This window comes from Aureobasidium melanogenum (genome assembly GCF_000721775.1).
Source record: "Aureobasidium melanogenum CBS 110374 unplaced genomic scaffold scaffold_2, whole genome shotgun sequence".
Classification (NCBI taxonomy): domain Eukaryota; kingdom Fungi; phylum Ascomycota; class Dothideomycetes; order Dothideales; family Saccotheciaceae; genus Aureobasidium; species Aureobasidium melanogenum.
The window spans coordinates 1,058,918-1,083,024 of NW_024470054.1; the positions used below are offsets into that span (position 1 = coordinate 1,058,918).

At 49.5% G+C, this 24,107-nt stretch overlaps 7 protein-coding genes across 7 annotated transcripts; 4 read left to right on the forward strand and 3 right to left on the reverse strand.

Moving 5' to 3' along the window:
* Positions 1–1,061: 1,061 nt before the first annotated feature.
* Positions 1,062–2,956, forward strand: M437DRAFT_39373 (FabD/lysophospholipase-like protein; the record flags this gene model as incomplete). The annotated part of the gene is made up of 2 exons (XM_041019999.1): positions 1,062–2,809; positions 2,875–2,956. 2 exons carry the CDS (start codon positions 1,062–1,064, stop codon positions 2,954–2,956), a joined length of 1,830 nt encoding a protein of 609 aa, XP_040883641.1.
* Positions 2,957–3,904: 948 nt separating this feature from the next.
* Positions 3,905–6,430, forward strand: M437DRAFT_81102 (uncharacterized protein; the record flags this gene model as incomplete). The annotated part of the gene is made up of 1 exon (XM_041027489.1): positions 3,905–6,430. The coding sequence occupies one exon, from the start codon at positions 3,905–3,907 to the stop codon at positions 6,428–6,430; it is 2,526 nt and encodes an 841-aa protein (XP_040883642.1).
* A 353-nt stretch (positions 6,431–6,783) lies between these two features.
* On the reverse strand, positions 6,784–8,489 carry M437DRAFT_81103 (amino acid permease; the record flags this gene model as incomplete). The annotated part of the gene is made up of 2 exons (XM_041027490.1): positions 6,784–8,255; positions 8,315–8,489. 2 exons carry the CDS (start codon positions 8,487–8,489, stop codon positions 6,784–6,786), a joined length of 1,647 nt encoding a protein of 548 aa, XP_040883643.1.
* A 2,001-nt stretch (positions 8,490–10,490) lies between these two features.
* M437DRAFT_62808 (uncharacterized protein) lies at positions 10,491–11,075 on the forward strand (the record flags this gene model as incomplete). Its single annotated transcript, XM_041024150.1, has 1 exon — positions 10,491–11,075. The coding sequence occupies one exon, from the start codon at positions 10,491–10,493 to the stop codon at positions 11,073–11,075; it is 585 nt and encodes a 194-aa protein (XP_040883644.1).
* Positions 11,076–11,555: 480 nt separating this feature from the next.
* Positions 11,556–13,676, forward strand: M437DRAFT_72177 (uncharacterized protein; the record flags this gene model as incomplete). The annotated part of the gene is made up of 1 exon (XM_041025807.1): positions 11,556–13,676. One exon carries the CDS (start codon positions 11,556–11,558, stop codon positions 13,674–13,676), a length of 2,121 nt encoding a protein of 706 aa, XP_040883645.1.
* Positions 13,677–13,859: 183 nt separating this feature from the next.
* M437DRAFT_39565 (chloride channel protein 3) lies at positions 13,860–16,672 on the reverse strand (the record flags this gene model as incomplete). The annotated part of the gene is made up of 4 exons (XM_041020034.1): positions 13,860–15,478; positions 15,528–15,642; positions 15,691–15,843; positions 15,896–16,672. 4 exons carry the CDS (start codon positions 16,670–16,672, stop codon positions 13,860–13,862), a joined length of 2,664 nt encoding a protein of 887 aa, XP_040883646.1.
* A 737-nt stretch (positions 16,673–17,409) lies between these two features.
* Positions 17,410–18,016, reverse strand: M437DRAFT_39817 (ClpS-like protein; the record flags this gene model as incomplete). The annotated part of the gene is made up of 2 exons (XM_041020085.1): positions 17,410–17,736; positions 17,798–18,016. The coding sequence occupies 2 exons, from the start codon at positions 18,014–18,016 to the stop codon at positions 17,410–17,412; spliced, it is 546 nt and encodes a 181-aa protein (XP_040883647.1).
* Positions 18,017–24,107: the final 6,091 nt, after the last annotated feature.

Consider the following 24,107-nt stretch of genomic DNA (forward strand, 5'->3'; position numbering starts at 1 on the left):
TATCTCGACACCATTGTGATCGATCTCCAAACTCAGTTCCTTCGTCCCGTCCCGCGGCGTCACGTTATTTGCACCAAGGACTTGACTCGGATGGTGTTTCCAAACTGGATGGTGAGGGCTTGGCGCGACCGTGTACGTAACGACTCCTCGAGCCTTCGAGCGAAGTGGACCTCGAGTCGTCTTGGTCCGAAACTTGTTCGCAATCCTTCGAAGCCCCTTCGGCCTAGATGGTAACTATTGTCGACAACATGTGCGGCTCATCGCTGTCGGTAGACGTACAGTACCGTACAGCTTACAGTACACGGGAGATACTCGTGTATTGGGGCTGAAAGCGAATCCACCGCGCAGCCCAGGCATCCATTAACCAGGATCATGGGTTTTATAAGATTTAAGGTTGGCAAATGCTTCAACATCTCATGCAAGGAATACAGCCCTACCTACCGTACCGACGCCGAAAGGAGTCTTCCTCCGACTCGGCTGTTCCGGATGCCTTAATCACAAAAGTTCGTTCAGGCATGGCCCTGCCTGAGTTGGGACCACTTTCTTGTTACATCAAGACTAGGAAACGGTTAGCTTTAACACTGCCGTCCGCGGGCCATGGCATTGCTCGGAACCTTCGAAACGTCAGCTGTAAATGTCAAGAACCGTTTGTCCCCTTCGTTCTTGTCTTGGTGTTTCTGATGCTCTTCTTCTTTTTCCGAATAAGTGTGGTGTTTTGAGCTGGCTCTTCCCACCATAACATCATCTAATGGGTGAACTTACTCGACAATCAATGTGCCAATCGCGAAGGTGGAGCGGAGTTGCGCCGACAAGAACCTCAGATATTGGCGAACATGCTCTTCAACTTGCAATACAGATACAAAGTCAACAACCTCGAGGCACATCTGCTAAGACGATAACTCGATTTCTTGGACGCATTGTAGCATCATGTATCTTCTATGACTCCATTCGAAATCGCAGAGGTGAACATCCGTGCGGACCTGTATCCAAGCGAGTACTGATGAGTGCTAGGACGAATCAGAGACGTCTTCAGCGAGTATTATCAACCCTCCCTAGAACATATGCTGAAGACGTTCTGCGATAATCATTTGACGTGCTCTTTCGGTGATCGCGCGAATCGTACGTGTACAGGCACAAGGCTCTCTCATGGCATGGATCATCGAACCAAGGACGGCAAGACTTCTGGCGCAGGCCAGTACACATCAGACCTCACCGCGGAATCGTATCTACCAGTATGGATATCGCTTCTCAAACAGGAAGTCAACATATGCGAGCAAGAACACCTGGAAGCCTTGGACGAGGAACCACGGGATGTTTCAAGCAGACGAATAGCGAGCAACTTGCATTTTGAACAGATGGACGAATGTTTTACCGACCTGGGAACAGCTGCGCCTTTCATAAGTCATGTGAGCTGCTTTGGTTGTCTGGTCAATATACCGTTACATCCTCTACCATGCGGTCATGTGCTTTGCGACACTTGCATCAGAAGTTGCGGCAAGAAAGTTCATGGCAAAATACAGCTAGAGTGTTGCCCACTACACATGTACACCAGCTTCGAACCGCCTTGGGAAGTCACTTATCTATCTGATGATGTAGGCGTACGAGTACTATCACTCGATGGCGGCGGTATGCGAGGCATCATGGAGCTCGAGGTCTTACGAGCAATTGAGAAGAGCTTGGGAGGGAACATACGCATACAATCGTTCTTCGATCTGATCGTTGGCACGAGTACGGGAGGTATCAATGCTCTGGCCTTGGGAGTCAAGCAATGGTCCGTTGGCTACTGCATCGAGATGTTTGAGAAGTTCTGCGACCAAGCTTTTACCGAGCGCGAGTTCAGAGGTGTATGGGGTTTGGAACAAGCTGCCTTGTTGAATCATGGCAGCAAATACAAAGCCACGCCTCTGCATAATGTTCTGAAAGGGACGCTCGGTAAAAGTCCTCTGTTTGGCGCTAATGACTCTCTAAACGCATTCAAGACCAAGGTCGCTGTTACGGCTACCTCCGCTGACGGAAAGGAGGCTATGATCTTTGCCAACTACAGTCGTCCGCAAAGTTCAGGGGACAGCCAAACCTTTATCCGACCAGGGAATCCTTCGAATGAGCTTGAAGTTTGGGAAGCAGCAGCGGCCACCTCTGCAGCGCCGTTCTACTTCAAGCCTTATACTCACACAAAGACTGGAACGAGCTACATTGACGGCGGGTTATATCACAACAACCCAGTACACGTGGCAAACAGAGAGCGAAAACTTCTCTGGCCTGCAATTGCGAATAAGCATCCTGATATGCTGTTATCTATTGGCACAGGCCAAAATTTGTCTGAGCAACGAACAGAGGCATCAGAACGGCGTGCATCGAGTCCCAAAGACGATACTACACCGACTGCTCAGACGATCAAGTCAGGAGGCATACGCCGCACTTTCAATGCATTGTATCAAAGATTCGACAATATACTTGACGCTGAACACACCTGGACCGAGTTTGAAGCCGATGTCAACAATCTGAACGATGGTTTCCCAAGCCCTTATATACGCCTCAATCTGGATCTTAAGAGCAAGCTACCACCTTTCGATGCCAAAGACAAGTTTCAAGAATTTCGGACCGAAGTAAGACGGAGACTCAAGGACCCTGACGCGATGAGGATGGTGAAAGACGTTGCTTGCTCTCTTGTGGCAAGCTCTTTCTACTTCAAGCTGTCCAAGACTGCGCCATTACGAGGTGGGAGCTTCATGTGCACTGGCTATATCTGCTGCAGATTCGAGGAAGGCTCAGCGAGTCTGAAAGCCCTAGGCGAGTTTTTGTCGAATCAGTGCACTCCCAATTTCATGCCAGAGTTTGTCATCCAAGATACCTCGAAATGTACGGATGGTAGAGGTGTCAAGGTCAAGCTCACGGAAAAGCTGATATCGAGATTGACTACCTATGGTATGCTGAGGATACCTCACATCGACTTTGAAGTCCCAAATGCGATGGCTTCGACTACTATAGCTCTTGTCCTGCAAGGAGGCTGTCAAGATGGTACACAAAAATATTTGCTCAGTGGTTTCCCGAGAACCCTGGTACAAGAAGTACCTTGCAGACCATCGAACTCAACCCACGATAGCCGGTCTTCTACAATCTCTACTCATCGAGACCGCCACTATTATCAACACAAGGTAGCGAGCATGGAAAGACATCAGATGCACAGCAGGCCTACTGAAAACTCAGCAACACCATCCCGACTCACGCAGGCCAGACCGCCTCTCCCACCCAGACCCAAGTCTTCATCCCAACCATATCCCTATGCAACAAATTCTCGCATGGACTCTGCAGTCGAGCTTCCCCATTATACTCGCATTCCCCAAGCGCCACAGCAATATTCAACGCAAGAAGAATATGCAAGACCTGAAAGTGCACCAGTGTATCAAGCGTTCTCCTACGAGCGAACGGCGACTACACATTTAGTAGAAAGGGCTGCGAGAAAAGTGCAGTTTGAGGATGAGCGCAAGGTGCACAAGAGCCGTGGTGGAGAGAAGAGACTTGTGAAGAAGAGGGGTAGTGGTAAGGTTTCTGTCGAGGCGAGGTGAGCAGAAGGCCTGGAGAGCCAGCCAGTATTACGACGAGACTCTTCAATCAGGTGTTCTATGTTCACAAACGGGTTGTTGGCGGTTCGCGGGTCCCTGCATGGGAAAGCGTTTGTCGTGAATTTGTTTTCAAGTGAAGGAAGACACAAAGCTGCTGTCGCGACGCACTTTTATCCAACACCACAACAAGCACATCGGTTGTGTCCTTTGGTAACTTTCACTTCCGCCACCAAATCCTTGCCGTCGGTATTCTCAACCACAACATCAACCACGCGACTACTAACATAACTGTACGCGTTCAAGATTCCTTGACCGCCAACGTCCCACCTTGAGTATCGAAGATGTTGCCTGACTACCTCCGAGACAGCTACAAGACCTACAAGCGAGACACTGATACTATCGCCAACTGGCTTGCAACCACCGCCAAAAGATGTGGCTTCTCTCCAGAAGTGCTTAACGATAGCGACGACGGAAACAGTCAACCTCCTGGACACCCGTCTGGTGTTCCTTCCTCGAGATTGAAGGGGAAAGCTCGCAAGCTTGCTAGGGACGTTGCTGCCAGAGATGACATCGGTTCAACATCTCCACGAACTTACACCATACCAATTAGGTCTTTCACCCGACTTGCATCACAAATAGTTGCATCTTCGACAAAGCCACACGTCGTAGTCCCAGCGGCCTTAGACTTCGTCCTCGATCGTGTTATTGCCTTCCGCAAGGAACATAATACCTGGTTCAAGAATACCAAGCTTGCTACAGCAGCACCTGCGGATGGTGACAGCCATGCGTACTTCATCTCCGTCCTCGAGCATGTACGTCATATACTACGGCCTCATATGGCTGAGAGGATCAGGACCCAATCTATGAAAGAGAGTCTCGCAAACTCTGAGCAGAGCAAAAATGCCACACCACGGAACGATAATGCTTTCGAAGCCCTTGAGGTAGAAGAATTGTCCGACACCTTTCTCAATGCCTCGATCTCGGAGACCGTACCCGAATGCGAGTCCGACCCCAGCGCGCACGTTCGTTATCGAGCCGAGAGTCTGAGGAAGAAAGACGAACACTTCATCGATACTGTTTTCCTTCTGGAGAGCATCAATCGGATACGCGATCACATCGAAAGCTTGTGGAAGGCTTATCTCAACAAAAAGATTGATTTACAAGCAGCCGCGATAGCCACCAACACCGCGGTCGAGATAGTTCGGCAGCTGCAGGAGGATCACGACAAACGATTCCACGATCAAGCCGGCTTTCAAACATGTATGATCCCATCCTTCGTTATATTGTGCGGCTTCGCCGGCGTGGATGTGCTGAAGTACGAGCAACCCACCGATCCCTATAACTTTGCTGCCTACCATACCGCTGATAAAACTTTGTTGAATGCTTACTTCGTGCTCGAGAAATTCAAATTGAGCACTTGCAAGGTTTCCGGTCAGGTGGTCGTTGTCGGCAATCCAGCGACCATGTATCGCGACACTTCCACTCCATGGTCTCAGAAGTCAGCAAGAGACAAGTTTGCCGATGATAAATATGTCCTATTTAGAGCTTTCACTGGACTGACTGCCTTGGCAGCGTCGAACGACTGGGTTGAGGACGAGTTCGTTCGAGGTATTCGAGAAATGGCACCCGACAAACCAATTCCTCTTTGGCTCTCATTTGCGGCCCAGATCTATCTCGACGTCCAGCATATCCTTGGCTCGGACCTTGAAAGACCCTATTTGGAAGCGAAGAAAGCAGGAAGATTCATCAAGGCATCACTTGATCAAACTGTAGCCTTCCACGAAGGGCAGGAGTCTGACCTTTTGAACCCCAAATTCTGTTCTGAAATTCGCCGTCATATGCAGAAAACAACCAAGTATATCGAAACCATGTTGGTCACGAATACAATGGACCAAAAACTCGAAAAGCTGGCCAAGGCTGAGAGATGGCCACCATTCAATTTTTTCCAACAAAGTCCTGTTATATGTGGACTCAATCTGTTCGGCGGAAGATATACGATGCAGCGCTCCAGCATTTCCTGCGTTAGACCCTGGTTTGTCACGCTATATTGTGCACACCTGTACAACACACTGAAGGTACAGGGTCTTGTCGGACGCTGGGATGACATGGAAACACTTTTGAAGCTTCAGTGCAGCGACAGAATCTTTATGGGAAGCACACCAAAGACTCTAGTTGATTGTTCGAAGCGCTTCGATCTCTGCAACGGGATGTCAATCATCAACAGTGCAAGCAACAAACGGAACAAAGAGAAGACGATATTCAATGATAGTCTCTGCCGCAACGTGGAGGATCACATACCGGTTGCCGATCTGATAGGCGGTCGTTACATGCGCTATGTCAATGTCTCTACCTCCACTGATTTCGTCGCTCTCGAACTCAAGATCAAAGCTTTGCGCGCTGAGAAGATCTCAAAGGTATCATCGTCATCAACTCCTTCGACTGAGCCTGAAGTGAAGACGACTGCAAAAGTCAAAGGAGTTGGAGCAGCGAAAGGTATCAACAATCAAGCACTCACAGCTCCCGAATTTCTCGATGGTCTGGCAGCGGCAATCCACCGTGAAGGCATGCACCTGACCTTCGACTATCTTCGCCTCCATCGGACTTGCTTCACCATCCTCGCCAACATCAAAGCAGAAGTTGCTCTGGAACTCAACAGTATATTTCCTCTGCATTCACCAATTCTGGTCAGCAACATCTTGTTGTTCTGTGCCAACATGGAAAAGGCACATCAGACTGCAACTCGCAGCACTGAAAAGCACAATTGTGAATTGCTTGTCCGAGTGGCAGGTTGTGTCAACAAGATGGTAGAGGGCAAGGCTGGAAGTATTGGTATCGACATCATCAAGAAGACTTTCGACTATGAGTGAGACTTGGATGGTGCTACGTAAAACTCAAGAGGTAGTGTTTTGGGGGCAAGGATTTCCTGTCGATGGTTCCCAATCTTGGTAAAGCACATCTTGGTCTAGAGTATCCCAGATAATCTTGTGACACTGAACTGATGAGGGAAATAGGATTGAAAGTATTATCGTTCTTCATTCATCGTCGTCAAGATCTAGCCATGTCGAGTCTCTGAAACTCATCTATAAAATGAAACCATGATTTTGTTTCCCAACCATCCGAGGGGTATGAACGTCCAAAGAGAAAATTATGAACAATGAAAATGCGTTGAACACAAAAAAAAAGTCGAAATAAACAGAATAAACAGATGCAAGCAAGGCTTCTAACCCATCCAAGCCCAGAACTTTTGCCAAGCACCAACAGGCTCGGCCTCTTCAAAGTGCATCTCTTCAATCTCTTTACGGCCAGTATCGAGATCAGCGTCTTCTGGCTTGACGAAAGAGGGACGGAAGATAATCTTGTGGCCACCGTAAAGCACAGCAAACAAGATGAGCGAGATGTAAGCGACAAAGAAGTCGGAGGTGTTCCAGGGCATAAAGGCAGTAAATCCTTGAGTCAAGATAATCAGGATGTTGAAAAAGACTCCATACCAACTGAAGAATGGCTGCCACATTGCCTTGTAAGGAAGCGTGTCGCGGGAAACACCGCGAGCGGCGAGGGCGCGCATGAATGCGAGATGAGAGATGTTGATGCAGGTCCAGGTGATGAAGCCGGCGACTCCGGTGATGTTGACTAGCCAGTTGAAGACTTGACCGCCGGAGTTGGACTCGTTCATGAAGCCCAGGAGACCGAATGCGGCAGTGAAGGCAACGGCGTAGTAGGGGACACCGCGGGCAGTGGTGCGGCCCAACCATTTTGGTGCTTGGCCCTGCTCGGACAAACCGACGAGGATACGGGAGCCAGAGTAGACGTTTGAGTTTGCGGCGCTGAGAACGACACAGAGGAGGACTGCGTTGATGAGGCCGGGGAGCACCTTGACACCGGCAAGGTTTGCAGCAATGACGAAAGGAGAGGAGGAAGCGTCGGTGTGGGCGGTGGCAAGCGCTTTGTTGTCGTAAGGAACAAGAAGACCGATAAAGAAGACAGTCAAGACGAAGAAGAAGACAATACGGTAGAAAGTCTTCTTGATAGCTGCAGGAACAGTCTTGCGAGGGTTGCTAGTTTCACCAGCGGCAATACCAACAAGCTCAGTTCCTTGGTAAGAGAAACCGGCCTGGATCAAAACAGCCCAGAAACCAACAAACTTGGCGACAGCATCGTTGTTCTCGACAATGTAAGGAGCGAAAGCTCCGGGGTGCTTCCAAGTGTCGAAACCCAAGTATCCGTGTTGACCAGCTCCTGCATCAATGCAAATAGCAAAAATCATGAATCCGATAACGGTAAGCACTTTGATCGAAGCGAAGTAGAATTCAATTTCGCCGTAAAAGGACACGGGCAGGAAGTTGACAAGTGTAATGACGGCCCAGAATGTACCAATGAAGATACCGATGTTGAGGTCGGCGCGCCAGTACTGGATGATCAGACCGCTGGCAGTCAGTTCCAAGGCATATGTCATGGCCCATGAGAACCAGTAGATCCAGCCCATGGCGAACCCAAGACTGGGGTCGACGAAGCGAGATGCGTATGCTGTGAAGGCGCCGGAAACGGGCAGGAAGGTGGCCATCTCACCCAGAGCGACCATGACGCTGTAGACGAGTGTACCGACGAAGGCGTATGCGATCAATGCGCCAGCAGGTCCAGCATTTGCGAGTGCGGTTCCAGAACCGATGAAAAGACCAGTACCGATTGTTCCGCCTAGAAAGAGTCATTTGTCAGGTACTTGTTCTGTGGCAGCGCAAGAGAATGGCGCATACCGATAGCAATCATCTGCAGATGACGCGACTGCAGTCTACGCTTGAGCTGGACGGTAGTTCCAGGAACTGGCGAGCCCTCGACATCATCGTGGTTGATGGAGCTAGGACCCGACGAGTAGGGACCGTCTTGCACAGGCTTGGAGCCAATGTTGGCTTCCTTCTTCTCTGAGAACATGACGGCGATATATGGCAAGAAAGTACTTCAAAGAGATGGTATAGGCCGTGGCGCACGTGTCCAACAACCTAATCGAACCCTGTGAAGCAACAGGCGGGGTATGAAATGACAAGAAGGTCTGAGGTAGAGAATGTCGGACTTGAGCTGCCTTGGGGTTGGATATATGTACGTAAGAAAGTGGTCACAGTCCTCGGTCGTTGACACGCTAGAGCAAAAATTTGGTGATCGAAAAGAAAAAGTAGGTCAATGCACTACCTGTATACTGGGTCTCGGTCACGTCCGTCGTGTCGGCCCCATACCAATTCGTATTGGCGCAAAAAGTGACGTTTCTTGTGCTCGGTGCTTGACATTTCTTGATCCGCATCCATGCACTCAAGAAGGTCAGCATCTCTTCTCAGCTTACCTGTATGTGTTTTTGCTGCTTTGCGACCCTTGACGAGACGTCGAAGCAAAGCTGCAGGGCGTCAAGCCTCTGCCGAAACAAGGTTCCCTACGGGCGGACGCTGCCGACAGCCTTCCATTTTTTCTGGTCCCAACCCTTATTTTTCTCGCCACATGCGTAGGGCGTGAACAAGCCCAGACTGGATCATCCTACACTTTCTTCCTTCTCGCGGCAGATAACTGAGCAAAATAAATCACTGTCGTAAATCTTTGCTGTCATTTTGATCCTTCGAAGGTGAGGGGTTTGAACGTCGGCAGCTCCTTCCTTTCTTGACAGCGACCTTCCATAACACTGGCGCGATATAATAATGACTCGTTCTGAAGCCTGCAAGATCCCCAGATCTTCTGCATGTTGCAACATTCGTGCAGCAGCAAGAGCGAGACCCTCCGGCAATCGAGTCATCGCTGCAAGCCTCTACGCGAACAAAAGAGTCATCTGATGTCAGCCCGTCGCCGAGCTCTGCACATCACCTCCAGAATCCAGCACAATTGGCAATTGAATCGTCAAACGACTTTGTTCCATCGTTATCAGTGACATCTTCTCCACCATATAATACCACTGTGCTTTGCTACAGTACTTCGCTTCCACCAGAGTGAATAAACGCCCTATGAGGTATTTCACTTTTCTCAAGGTTGGTGGTTCCTCGTTGCGGAACGCCTTCCGTTTAGCGTTTGATGCAGGTGAACTCAGCGGAAAAATTTCGAACACGAAGGAGCAAGTGGGCATGCGACACTATTGATCCTTCCACGAAAGCCACATCAGATTGATTTTGTAGACGCCCTCGTTTGATTGTATTGCGACGTCTTCTGATCAAGGCGTGATATTCAAATTTACTCTAAGGATGGAATATATCCGTACCGACTGACTGAACGACTATCGATTTCTGCCTGCACCATGCATGGATTTAATCATCGCAACACAGAATGACATCCATCGAAACCACCGAAAAGAACGACTGGTCCAGTCTACCACTACCTAGAAGCCATGCTTTTATTTTGCAAAGCGCCATGGTCACCGAATGATCTGGAAGGTCTACATGCATTGTCATTATCTGCCGCACCCCTCAAGATGACAAGACTTCGTAGATGTCTGGTATAAATGTTTATATCCCTTGCTGGATCGCGGAAGCTAGGCAAACGACAACTCACTTCCGATGATAAGCGCGAGTGAGTATACCTCATGCCCGAGAGTTCAGGACCTCGAGACTGCTTCGCGCATGCCTCAGGGAACTTGAAACGTCCTCCAAGCATTCGGCATCGTCTTGCTCGGAGAAGATCAAGTATTCTCTGATCTGTATCAATACGACAACAGTCCATCTATCCTCGGAACCATTGCAACTCCAAAACTCTCCTGATCACAAGCAAAGCATATACACACGTATCTTGCTCAATCAACGAACATACTTCAAAGCTTGCCTGCAACAGCACCACTCCTGACCATAGACACTACCTTATCATCCAACCACTTCTAGACTACAAATAACCCATCACACCTTCTCCTCTCCTTCGCTCGCTTCTTCCTTTTTCAACTCCATCAACCCAAACACCACCTTTGCAAAGATGTACATGAACCCCTCAAAATTCCACGACGTCCCCAACCTCTCCATCCCAGCCTCTCAAAAGATCGCCGCAAGACTATCCGCCCAAACTCCCACTCGCTACAAGTCGTCCCCAAAACCAGAGTCAAAATCCAAATACACCACCCTCGCAAATTCTTCCATCAAAACCAGCGACGAGGATGCTCCAGAAGACAACACTCGATGCCGACCTCGCAGACCAAGTAATGCAGTGATTACAGGTTGTGTGTGCTTGTCTTCAGCACTGTTGTTTGCACTTTGCATACTCGCGGGATTTCAAGCGTATTTCTTGTCAAAGGTTGCGGGGATTGATGGGGAGGGTTTGAGGGTCACGAAGACGCAGATGCAGATGGTGACGAAGACCAAATGGGCGGCTGAGCAGACGGAGACGACTACGAAGGTTGTTTCTGTGATTGCGTCGAAGACTGAAGGTGCTGGGTTGGACGAGTCGAGTGTGAAGCTTGAGCCTCGTCAGACAGAGGGTCTGGAGAGGAGAGGTGGAAGGAAGTGTAAGACAGTGACTGTGTACATACCTCGAGCATCACTGAGCAGGCCCTTCGAGAATTGACTTGCTTAATGTCAAGGAATGTTCTTTTTTTTTTTTTTTTTTTTCCGTCATCCTGGATCTCCAAAGCAGGATTGAAGCAATCCCGAATGCTATAGAAACAGTGATTGGGAGCCACTCTGTATGTATTGAATGTATACAAGATACTCACCCGTTTTAAGAGTCTAGAGACATGATTTTAGTAGAATTCGAGGGGTCGTCCGGTAAATTAAAGTGTTTAGCTAGCTGCGGATATGCTACCTAAATAGTTTATCAAGACTGATTATATGTATAGGCTATTATTACGGCGCAAGACTCTAAAATTATTATTATGCCATGACTCATTTCAGTTGGTATTGCCCGCTATTAGATCCAGCCAATCCAATTTTTGTATTGTATCTTTTCATCTCTCCCATCAATTTCTCCAATCTTCTCCAATCGAAAACAGAAGAAAAAAGAAAGAAAAAAAGAATAGGCCAGGCCAATCGACCAGATTACCAGATTATGGCCCCGCCTTTTGCCGACCCACCTTCCTTTGACAACAGCGGCCACGGTCCACTTGCTGTGCCTGGTTTTGGATATCCTCTAGAGCAAGAAGTACATCCAGGGGATCGATTTACTCATGGCGTACGCGAATGGTTCCGGGGGCCAAATCTCACAGCCCGGGAGCTTGCCATGCTTTCTTTGATAGACGACATTACCGACAAGCCCACCTGGTCGACAGATGTCTTTGACGACGAGAAAACCTCTCAATTGTGCCAGGAAGCACTGCTACGCCCTCTCATCAGTCCGAAAACATGGGAATGGTGTCTCTTGGAATTGCAAGACAAGGCTCGTGATTTTCAAAAGACCGGTCGTGTTTTGGTCTACAACACTGGAGTTGTGATTTCCAAATCAGACCTCGTTGTGGATGGGACCGACATTAAAGACGAGCTCTCAACCTTGACATTGTTATCTCCTTTTAAAACCGCAGCCAAGGATGTCCTTTTCGATCCTGGTGAGCAAACGCGCAGGCTCGTCGATCCTCTTATGTATCCCCTTATACACGGCAAATCAAGAGTCTTGGCTGAGGGGGGAACAGTACCGCTCAACGACATGTTCAAGCACATAAGTAAATGCGACATTGCTCCAAGCATTCCCATCAGAGGAAATTTTCTCCTCTATCATCCCTATTTTAAGAGGTGGAAAGCGTATCGTCAAAGAGGTTGCTCATGGTCGACGAATTTCCAGCGATTGCCCTGCGAAGTCGAATTCTTGGAGGGTGCCGGCACAGATGTTCGAATTACTTCATACGTCAATGGCCTGCATCCTCGGCATCGTGGTCTATATCATGCTATTGAGAAGATCATCTCGTCTTCCGTCGAACCTTGGAATGACGTCTTGATCAAACAAGGTCGTGGGCGCTTCCCAAACCGCATCAAAACCTATGCCGTCTCTTATGAGCCTCCGTCACCTGACTTTGCTCGCATCCGTGAAGCAGGAAAGCAAATCGGGAGTGAAGTTTACTATGCTGCGATCGAAGAAGCCAAGGCATACTGTGCCCAACCTGACGACTTCCCATACGATTCTTCGGATGACGAAGAGAAGATTCCTTTCTTGTGGAAAGAAGATATACCCGAGGATTGGGATGCGTGGTGCAGATCTGGCAATGACTTGGCCAGACCGATGGATATCAAGCAGAATCGGCTCCGTCACTTTGTGCACCCTGAGCCGGGTATGTCGTACACCTATCAGCAGTGGAAGGTAGGCCAAGCATGGGAGCCCATTAAAAAGAAAGTGTTCCGTAGCAACGAACCGGTCACAGAGAGAGAAACAGCGCAGATCCCCCACCAGGCATACACAATCGCTCTCCAAGACTCTTTCCGGCAAAAGGGACTGCAAGTCATAGTCAAGATAGACAAGATCGAACTGAACCCCAACAACCCCAGTTTTGTAGGCAGCGACTGGCACGTCGAAGGCCTGCACAACGAGCATATAGTCGCCAACTCCATCTACGTCTTGGACGAAGACAACACATCATCACCTCGCATTGATTTCCGCCAAGAAACAAGATGGGACGAGGATGAATACGACTACGAATGCGATCTGAAGCAATTCTTGCAAGTCTTTGCCGTCCCATACAAAGAAATCATTCTTGGAGGATCCCTTAGCCCACCTCCTGCATTGCAAAGAGTAGGCTCTGTTGCCCTTCCAGTTAATCGACTGCTGGCTTGGCCAAATGTCCTTCATCATCGCATCACGCCATTCGAACTAATCGACAAGACCAAATCTGGCCATCGCACCTTCCTCACCATATCTCTTGTGGACCCCCACTACCGCATCCTCTCGACCAGAAACGTACCTCCTCAAGACCATGACTGGTGGGCAGACGAAGCTCTCTCCGCAGCCCTACCACCAAAAATCCACGTACCGCGCGAGCTCATCGATCACATCGACTCGTTCACCGAGAGCTGGCCCATAAGCTCACAAGAAGCAACCAACCTCCAAGAGAAAATGGCAAACGAGCAAAAAGAGCACGAACGGGATCTGATGAACTCGCCCGCGGAGGGCTACGATTTCAACATAGACGAGTACAACGATGGGAATTTTCCAGATTTACCTCGCATGGAGCTTGGAAGTTCATGATTGCTTGCTTGCGCGGTAGGTAGCATTTCAAACTTTTTGTCATCCAAAGACTACCTAACTCTGCCAAGTATATTGGTTTGGTTGAACCAAAATCTGAAATGGAGGTTTATGCAAAAGCCGGTAAGATAACCGATGTTAATGTGCTGTCTAAGTGAGAATCAAAATCTCCCATTTGATCATTTGTTACGCGCGGCCCTCGCCTAAATCGACATCATGCTCATCACCCACACCTCTCCTGTTCTCATAAAGCAGCCCTCTCTCTTCACCTTCATCGCCTTCCCTAAGCACACCAGCGCCAATCCCTCTTACCCTCATATGAGCATCCTCATCTTCTCTAGCTCCAGCAACTCTGCCTCCACTCTCATCTCCTCCATTAACAACAAACCAAACGTCTTTTTTGGTAAGCAAGCCTTTCAATACGCCTCTATCGCAGAAGCCTAGGTATCGCAGACCCAAACGTTGGAAGTAGTTGACACACAACTCTAGCCCAATGGCAGAGTTTAGAGTAATGGGTGTTTGATCCATCCAAGGACGCAGATCGAGTGTATGTTCCACATCGGCAAGGGGTTGATGAGAGAAGAAACATTGGGTATGTGGAGGTAAGTTTCTCGCTGTGGTTGCAGAAGACAATGCAAACGACAACTCTGTCCTCGAGATATAACCAAGTAATATCGCATCGTGAGAATTGGATATTACTGGGAAGCCTCTGTAGGAATGTTCCTTGAGGAGATTGCCTAGGGTTTCAATTGTGCTGCCTTCAGCGGTGATGGTGACTAGATCTTCCAGTCTTGTCATGATTTGCGAGACTGGAATGTCGGGGATGGGTCTGTCGTCGCGGTTGTCGAGGAAGGGATATTCATTGAATGCAATCCAAGCTTCATAGATACCGCGTTTGCCCAGTGCGTCACCAACCCATTTCGCTATCATTACAGCAATCATAATAGGAAGCACATAGGTGAGTGCGCCTGTCAGTTCAAACATAATGACCACGATAGAAACGGTCATTCTTGTTGCGCCAGCCAGAGCAGAAGCTGCACCAACGATAGCGTAGGTTCCTGGAGTGATGCACGGAACATCGGGCTCGCAAGAAGCAAAAACAATCCACTTAGGATGCTCGCGTTGCCAGACCTCGACGATGAGACCAATGACACGTCCATACAGAGCCCCGATGGTCATAGATGGCAGTAATATTCCAGCAGGAATCTGAAGACCAAAGGTCAAGGATGTGAAGAAGAAGCCAATGATGGCGGAAATGAGCAAGAGGAAAATGACCCCGGTGTTGGCGATTCCACTTTTGCACAGACCAAGAGGATCGGACTGAATATCCTTGCATTCTGCAAAGAGATAGTAGACCAACTCCGAGGCTTGTGCGCGCAAGAATGTTACAGGGAAAGCGATGACAGAAGTGGCGATGGTGATAATGCAGACCTCTAGTAGAGGTCGACCTTTGAGCGGATAGCGGGGCGAGTCTCGAAGTGCTGCCAGACGCATATTGAGCTTGATCAGCAAGCCGCCATAAAGACCACCAAGAAGACCGATTATGGCGTAAGCGACCATCTCGAAGCCATGCCATCCGGTATGGTAAGTCACAGAGTAGGGTACAGTCTTGCCTGTACGGAAAGGATCGACAGCCTTGAGAGTGAAGGCAGCAATCATGGCACAGACAAATGACTGCCACATGGTCTTGTCGGGAAAGTAGTAAGAGAGAGACTCGAGACTGAACAGCACACCACCAACAGGTGCACCGAAAGCAACCGAGATTCCAGAAGCAGAAGCGGCAGACAGAACTTCGCGTTTGCGAGCTGTGACATGTTAGTATATTCTGTTGGCATATAAATACGCTCGACATACCCTCGTTGCCATTGATGCTTTCAAAAGGTTTCATGAACAAATTGGCGCAACAGCAAGCGACATGCACTAGGGGACCTTCTTTGCCCAGCCATAGACCAGAGGCTACCGCAAGACACTAGAAACAGTCAGCAGAGTGGTATGGAAGCGGATTGAATAAACTCACGAGGCCGATAGACTTGGTCACCAAGGTCCAGATGCCCATGAACCGACGGATCACGAAGCCTCCAAGGACAGTCTTGATCTCAGGGATACCACTTTGCTTGGCATATGTTGAGAATCTAGTAACGAGATATGTAGCGGTAGACGCAAACAAGACCTGAAGATGCTGTTAGGTTCTAGACATTCTTTGCTTGGTCAGTTGCACATACCGAGTAAGCAAGGTACAAGACAAAGTTGATGATCCAGCTACCAGCGCCGGAAGAGACACCCATGCCTTGACTCCACAACTGCCAGTCTGGACACGTCTCGTAGTCTTTCTGGCCCCAGCAACAGAAGCCTTTGTTCAAATAGAACTTTCCACCATCTTTGACGTTACTGCAATAACCAGCCTTGAGGTCTCCTAACCAGCCACTCGTGATGTCGATTGCAGCAGCAATGGCACCGACAGCAATTCCTGTGGCAACGAGGATGATCCAAGTCTGACTGCTATCTGCTAGTAGTTGAAAGTATCCTAGCAGACCAACAGCATTGGAGCGCAACACTCTCAGGCGCTGTCTCTCTTTCGCATACTCAAAAATCCAGTCAATGGCAGTCAGATTGTCGTATCCGACACGACGACCTGGACCCTCGACATACCAGTCGAGTGCTGCGGGATCCTTTGCATCTTGTGCGACAGCCGGAGTGTTGAGGTAAGAGAGGATGTTGGCAGTGGTGGGCTGAACAGGCGAACGCGAGCTCACACGGCGTTGTTGTAGATTTGAAGCATCATGGTCATATGCAGGCGACGGACTTCGACTGGTCGACAAGGGCGAGGGCAGATAGGCAGACGAGGTGCGAAAGTTGGACTTGGACGACGTGTGCGGATTCACGTCACCATCACGGTCGTCGTGGATTGGAGACTCGAGGTATGGCGACTCGTAGGGATTGCGACTTGACTCGGCCTCGACAGCATGATTGCTGTGAGAATTAGAAGAGGATGCTGACATGAGGCATGCGATGCAGCCTGCTACCTGATCAAGCTGGCATGTTGATGTTCGATAACGGTTGTCGCATTGCTGAACATGCTTCCTTCTCCCTGCCGCGACCGCCCCGCTGTTTCAAGCCATCCATCATCCTTTGTACGAAGCCTGACTATTAATTTATTCTACATGCACAATTCTTTCGCGTAGAGCGGATCATGAGAGTAGATTTGATGTGTTCCTGTGCTCCATTGTTTTGTGATAGTTGCAACATTCACCGAAAGTAGACGACGTTGGTCAAACAGTCGGTGCTATTGTCGTTCAGATTGTGTACAAGTTTTGGAGAAGAGCCCCTACAAACAGTGTCTACCCACGACCTTTCAGGTATTGAGCCCAATATCAAGCCACCTGGCTGACGGAACACACAGATATACATCCATCAAATCAAAATCTAGCGAAGACCTCAAAACCGGATGCTACAACATATTCAGGCCAGATTTTGATGGTTATAGGAGCAACCCTGGTCAAGAAGAAGTTTAACATGCCAGTATATCTTTGACATGCATCTAGACCCATAAGTGTTCACAGCTTAGTGAGTCGAAAGACAGATGCTGTTGGTTTGACAATGCGTAAATGTTGAAAAATTGTCCAATGTGGTAGAAGTTTTTGTACACCATAAGTTTGCCCCAGTATAAGTACATAAACGCCGTCACATGTATGCCATGTTCGTCTGAGTAAGAAAGGAAAGGAAGAATGGGGAGTGTCTACTCCATGACAACAACAGCACCGAGGGCCTTGAGTGTTTCGACAATCTTCTCACCCTCCTCCTTGGGCACACCCTCCTTCATGAGCTTGGGTGCGCTCTCGACAAACTTCTTGCTGTCGACCAGGGACAGACCCAACAGACTCTTGATCTCCTTGATGACCTTGGGCTTGGCTCCAGCGTCGAATGACTGGAGCTTGAGGTTGAACAGAGACTTTTCTTGTGCGGCGGGAGCGGCCTCCTCCTCTTCAGCAGCAGCAGGGGCAGCGGCGGGGGCAGCAGCGGCAGCGAAACCACCAACAGGCAGGTCGGGGATGTTGAGGCGAGTCTGAGAGGATCCATTAGTATCTAGTCCAGCAAGAGGATCACGCGGCGCATTCTCTACTGACCTTGAGCGAAGAAACAAGATCGGCAGTCTCGAGAAGGGTCAATTGGCCGATCTGATCAACGATGGCAGCAATCTTGGGGTTGGTGGGAGCGGCGGCCTCGGTGGATTGCCATCTCCTTGAGAGGAACTGCTTGGTCTGGGTGGATGAGACAGAGGCGCGGACGACGGGCGACTGGACGGCGGCGCATCGCCTGAGGACGCGTTGGCAGGAGAGCGACATGGCAGCAGGATGTGAAGAGAGAAGAAGGTGGATCGACGAGCTCGAGGCGGAAGGTGCGACTGCGACTGCGGTATACAAGACTCGTGACTGCCTTTGATCTTGTGCTTCAAAGTGTTCCTTCCTCAGATTTCCCACTCCCGCGGTCCGTGCGCTGGATTTGCGGCGAAGGCAAGAACCTCCGAAGCTTTGCTTTCTTTGAACATTTCCCAATCGAGAAACTTTTTTCTCGACAATTCATTTTCTCGACAAGCGCCGTGCATTCCTTGTCGCCAGGATGGACGTGTCATGGGAAACTCATAATCTGGCATCACGCATCTCACAATTACCGCCAGAGCTCGCTGGAGCGTTACAACAAGGCGACGGCGCACATTTTCTGGCTCAACTCAGCAGAGCTGCTCTTGACAGACGATACACGGATACCATTCTGATTCACGCCGAATCCTTGATCCCACACTGTTGTGCCGAGTTCCACACTTCCCCCGATTATGTCTCGGTCGTCGCCGCATACGCTCGCATCGTCTCTCTCGCTCCTCACATTTCCGAATACGCCGAGCGCTACCTTAGTTCGCATAATGTCGATAGCATCTCCGACTCAAATCTTTTCACAACCGAGTATTTCTTTGCTATAATCCGCTTGTTGCGATTCGATCGCCAAACCTTTGCCAAGTTTGTGCCTTTCTCACGGATACACCAATTGCTCGACCATGATGCTCGTGCGCTACGTTATCTTGCCATTCGTGTACTATGTCTGTATCTGAGCGCCGCAGATGCTGCTCTCCAAGACATGACAAACAAGTACCTCGCAAACGATGCTGCATCTCAGGACTTGGTTGCGCCGCTGGGTTCATGGGAGGGCAAAGAGATCGACTACCGTCTTCTCACATTATGGGAGGAATGTCGCTTGAAGAATCTAGAGAAAGAGAGGGAAACCTTACAACAGGAACGTGCTGTGTACATGGACGCTGAAAATGCTCCTAGACAGTCCGTCATCTTGCCAGCTGAACTCTTCCATCCCTCGACAGCATGCATCTCGGGTGTCTTGCTAGCTCGTGGTGCTGCTCCTACAGACGCATCGACAAACTCAATAGTTGATACTCCCACCACGGCCGCGAACCTGCGTGAGTTAGCCGCCTCACTGAAGGCTCCTAACCCAGTATTACTGACAGGTCTTGCTGGCTCTGGAAAGACGCTACTAGTGCGTCATGCTGCACGCCAGCTTAACAAGCTCAAGTCAATGGTGACATTACATTTGAACGAGCAGAGTGATGCAAAACTGCTCATTGGAATGTACACGACCGGCAAGACTCCTGGATCATTTGTCTGGCAGGCTGGTGTTTTGACAACTGCTGTACTGGAGGGTCGCTGGGTGTTCATCGAAGATTTGGATCGGGCGCCGAACGATATCATCAGCACTTTGCTTCCTTTGATTGAGAGAAATGAACTCGTCATCCCCAGCAGAGGCCAAACAATACACGCTGCTAGAGGTTTCCGCATCATCGCTACCATGCGTACCTCCCTCTCGAACAGCGGGCATGAGACTAAGCCAGCCTATAACTTGCTGGGTGCTCGCCACTGGAAGTCTGTACACGTCGACATGCTACCATCGGATGAGTTGAAGCAAGTAGTGGTCGGTCTGTTCCCTACGCTTCACGAATTTTCTTCGCAATTTGTCACGGTTTTCCAAAATCTGCAGCTGCTCAAACAACAAGCACACCTCGCAAGTCGCAGCAGGACTGGTCTGATGCGTGAGGTGAACCCGAGAGATCTGCTCAAATGGTGCGCTAGAGTGGCGCTTATGCTTGGAGACAGGCCTAACATGACTGCTGGTGAGCTCGATCAGATTTTCTTAGATGCTGTTGATTGTTTTGCCGGTGCCTTGCCTGAGGGTGCAGCTTACACGGCTCTTACTTCTTGCATTGCTGAAAACCTGCAAATCGATCCCCAACGCTGTCAGCACCTGCTAGGCGAGAGAACTATCATTCACAAGGAAGAACCCTCACGAGTTACAATTGGTCGTTCAGTCTTTCCTCGTCAACAGCGGAAAGGACTCGCTGGTCCCACCGGCAAGCGCGCCTTCTCAACGAATGCACATACTCTCCGTCTACTTGACCGTGTTGCTGTAGCTGTTGCACAGAAAGAGCCTCTGCTGTTGGTTGGAGAAACAGGTACTGGTAAAACTACCAGCGTGCAACACCTTGCCGACCAACTTGGCAAAAAGCTGGTTCCCTTCAATTTGTCTCAGCAAAGTGAAAGTGGTGATCTTCTTGGTGGCTTCAAGCCTGTCAATGCTCGATCCATCATCGTACCCCTGAAAGAGGAATTCGATGATCTGTTTTCTGCCAGTTTCTCGTACAAGCGAAATGCTCAATTTATTGACATGCTCAACAAATGTATGGGTAAGCAGCAGTGGGTTCGTGTGTGCAAGTTATGGAATACCGCCCTTGGCATGGTAGAGCAACAAAGAGTCGCCACTCTGCAAGCTGGTAACAGATCGCCATCTAGAGACGGCGAAAACCCTACCAAGAAGCGCAAGGTCGAGCCAGCCATGAGCACTGTTCTGAGTGAAAGATGGGACAAGTTCGCTTTGGAAGTCAAAAGCCTGGAGAACCGCCTCGCTGCTGGTCAGGAGTCGTTCGCTTTCGCGTTTGTTGAGGGTAATATCGTCAAGGCCGTCAGAAATGGCGATTGGGTCCTTCTTGATGAGATCAACCTTGCTTCACCAGACACGCTGGAAGCACTGGCTGACTTGTTCGATGTCAGCTCACCTTCGCTTATGCTGAGTGAAGCTGGTAGCGTTGAGGTCATCAAGGCTCATCCTCAATTCCGTGTCTTTGCTGCTATGAACCCTGCGACTGACGTAGGCAAGAAAGACTTGCCTCTTGGTATCCGTTCAAGATTCACGGAGCTTTACGTGGAGAGTCCGGACCGCGATTACCAAAGTCTGCGAAACATCGTGCAAGCTTATCTTGGCCAGGAAGCAGTTTTGGACAAATCTATCGCCTCAGATGTGGCTAAGCTACACCAAGCGACGCAAAAGCTGAACGAGGAGAACTTGCTTGTTGATGGCGCTGGACAGAAGCCGCACTTCAGTTTGAGAACACTGACACGTGCTTTGATCTATGCAAAGGATGTTTCGCCGCTATGCTCAATTCGTAGAGCTGTTGCAGAGGGCATTCAGATGAGTTTCTTGACTTTGCTCGACAAAGAGTCTGAAGCTCGTTTGTTACCGCTCATTCACCAGCACATGTTCGGCAAGCTTGCAAATGCTGCAGCCGAGCTCAAGAAGCCTTTCCGCCAACCACAAGATGGACACACCTATGTCAAGGACGGAGCTTATTGGCTCAGACAGGGCAACTTCACCGTGCACGATCAGCCGCACTACATTATCACACCTTTCATCCGCCGAAACCTCGACAATCTTATTCGTGCTTCGTTTACTCGTCGCTTCCCTGTTTTGATCCAAGGTCCTACCTCTGCCGGAAAGACCAGTATGATTGAGTACCTGGCTAACAAATCTGGAAACAAATTTGTTAGAATCAACAACCATGAGCACACCGACCTGCAAGAGTATCTTGGTACATACGTGTCGGGCTCTGATGGTCGTCTTCAATTCCAAGAAGGTGTATTGGTAAAAGCTTTGAGAGAAGGCCACTGGATTGTGCTCGATGAGTTGAATTTGGCACCTACTGATGTTCTGGAGGCGCTGAACAGACTTCTCGACGACAACAGAGAGCTGCTCATCCCCGAGACTCAAGAGACCGTGCGTCCTCATGAGAACTTTATGCTTTTTGCTACACAAAACCCTGCTGGGTTGTACGGTGGTCGTAAAGTCCTCTCTCGTGCTTTCCGAAACCGTTTCCTCGAGCTTCACTTCGATGATATCCCGGTCGAAGAGCTGCATATCATTCTTCAGCGTCGTACACAGATCCCCGATACATGGTGCAAGCGCATCGTTAGTGTTTACAGAGAGCTCTCGGTCTTGCGCCAGGAGAACCGTTTGTTCGAACAAAAGTCCTTCGCAACTCTCCGTGACCTTTTTAGATGGGCTTTGAGAAAAGCGGACACTATCGAAGAACTCGCTATCAATGGATTCTTACTTCTAGCCGAGAGAGTTCGCAAGCCCGAGGAGCGTGATGCTGTAAAGAAGGTCATTGAGAAAGTTCTTGGTCAGAAAGGTCCAAAAGTATCAATTGACACCAGCGCACTTTACGGCGCTCAATCTCCACTACTGCAGTCGTACCTTACCCAGGCTGGTTCGAAGGGCGTTGTTTGGACAAATGCCATGCGCAGACTCTATGTTCTTGTCGCAACTGCTCTCCAGAACAACGAGCCAGTCTTGCTGGTTGGTGAGACTGGTTGCGGTAAGACAACAGTTGTTCAAATGCTCGCCGATGCAATTCAAAAAGAACTGCACATTGTCAACGCACATCAAAACACAGAGACTGGTGACTTGATTGGTGCGCAGCGACCTCTGAGAAACAGAGCGGCGATCGAGCAACAGATCCGCGAAATGCTTGTATCGCTTCCTCATGCCGAGATTCAAAAAGCTGCACCTACTTCCAGCCTTGATGAGCTGCTCGTCATATATGACCAGATCAAGCCCAATGTCGATATGAGCGATCCTTACACAGCTCAGATCTACCAAGCCATCGACTCAAATCGTCCTCGATTGAAGGCACTGTTCGAATGGGTCGATGGCTCTTTGGTACATGCAATGAAGACAGGTCAATACTTCTTGCTTGATGAAATCTCGCTTGCAGATGATTCGGTTCTCGAGCGTCTGAACAGCGTGCTTGAGCCTTCAAGGGAGATGCTTCTTGCCGAGAAGGGCTCCCTTGACTCTTTCGTGAAAGCGCAACCTGGGTTCCAATTCTTCGCTACCATGAACCCTGGTGGCGACTACGGCAAGAGAGAACTGTCACCAGCTTTGCGCAACCGTTTTACCGAAATCTGGGTGCCTGCTCTGTCCGACATCGAAGATGTTCTGCAAATCATTCGTTCCAAGCTCAAGGATCATGCAGCACCATATGCAAACGTCCTTGTCGAATTTGCCCAATGGTTCAATCAGCGATACAACACTTCTGCTGCATCATCAATCTCCATTCGTGACACTCTTGGCTGGGTGGAGTTCGTCAATCGACAACCTCATCGCGATCCCGTTTTCTCCATCATTCACGGTGCTGCTATGACCTACATTGACACTCTTGGCGCCAATCCTGCAGCACTTCTTGCAATCAATCCAGGCACTGTCAATTATGAAAGGTCGCAATGTCTGGATGAGTTGAGCAAACTCATTAAGGCTGATGCACACGCCGTATACAACTCACCAATTCACGTCGAGGTCACAGACGAGGCCTTGGAGCTTGGAGCTTTCTCCATTCCGGTCATCACTCAGGGCAACGAGCCAGGCTTTACCTTCCTGGCGCCGACAACCAGATCAAACGCCATGCGTGTAATCCGTGCCCTTCAGCTTACCAAACCTGTTCTTCTGGAAGGTAACCCTGGTGTTGGAAAGACTACTTTGGTGACTGCCTTGGCACAGGCGATTGGCATGCCCTTGACACGTATCAACTTGTCAGAGCAGACCGACCTGATGGACCTCTTCGGCTCAGATGTTCCTGTTGAGGGAGCCGAAGCTGGTACATTCGCTTGGCGTGATGCACCATTCCTGCGAGCCATGAAGAATGGCGAGTGGGTGTTGCTTGATGAGATGAATCTTGCCTCTCAGTCAGTACTGGAAGGTTTGAATGCCTGTCTTGATCACAGAGGTGAGGTCTACATTTCTGAATTAGACCAAGCCTTCCGTCGCCATCCAGACTTCAGACTGTTTGCCGCTCAGAACCCTCATCATCAAGGTGGCGGTCGCAAAGGTTTGCCAGCCTCGTTCGTCAACCGGTTTACAGTCGTGTACGCAGATGTGTTCAGTCCAAAGGATCTTGTTCTCATCTGTCAGAAGTCATTTGCCAGCTACGACGCAGAGAAGATTGCTCCCATTGTGTCCTTCATTGATCAGCTGGACATTGAGACTCAGCGCAGGAAGATCGGTTCCCTCGGTGGACCTTGGGAGTTCAACTTGCGTGATACGCTGCGT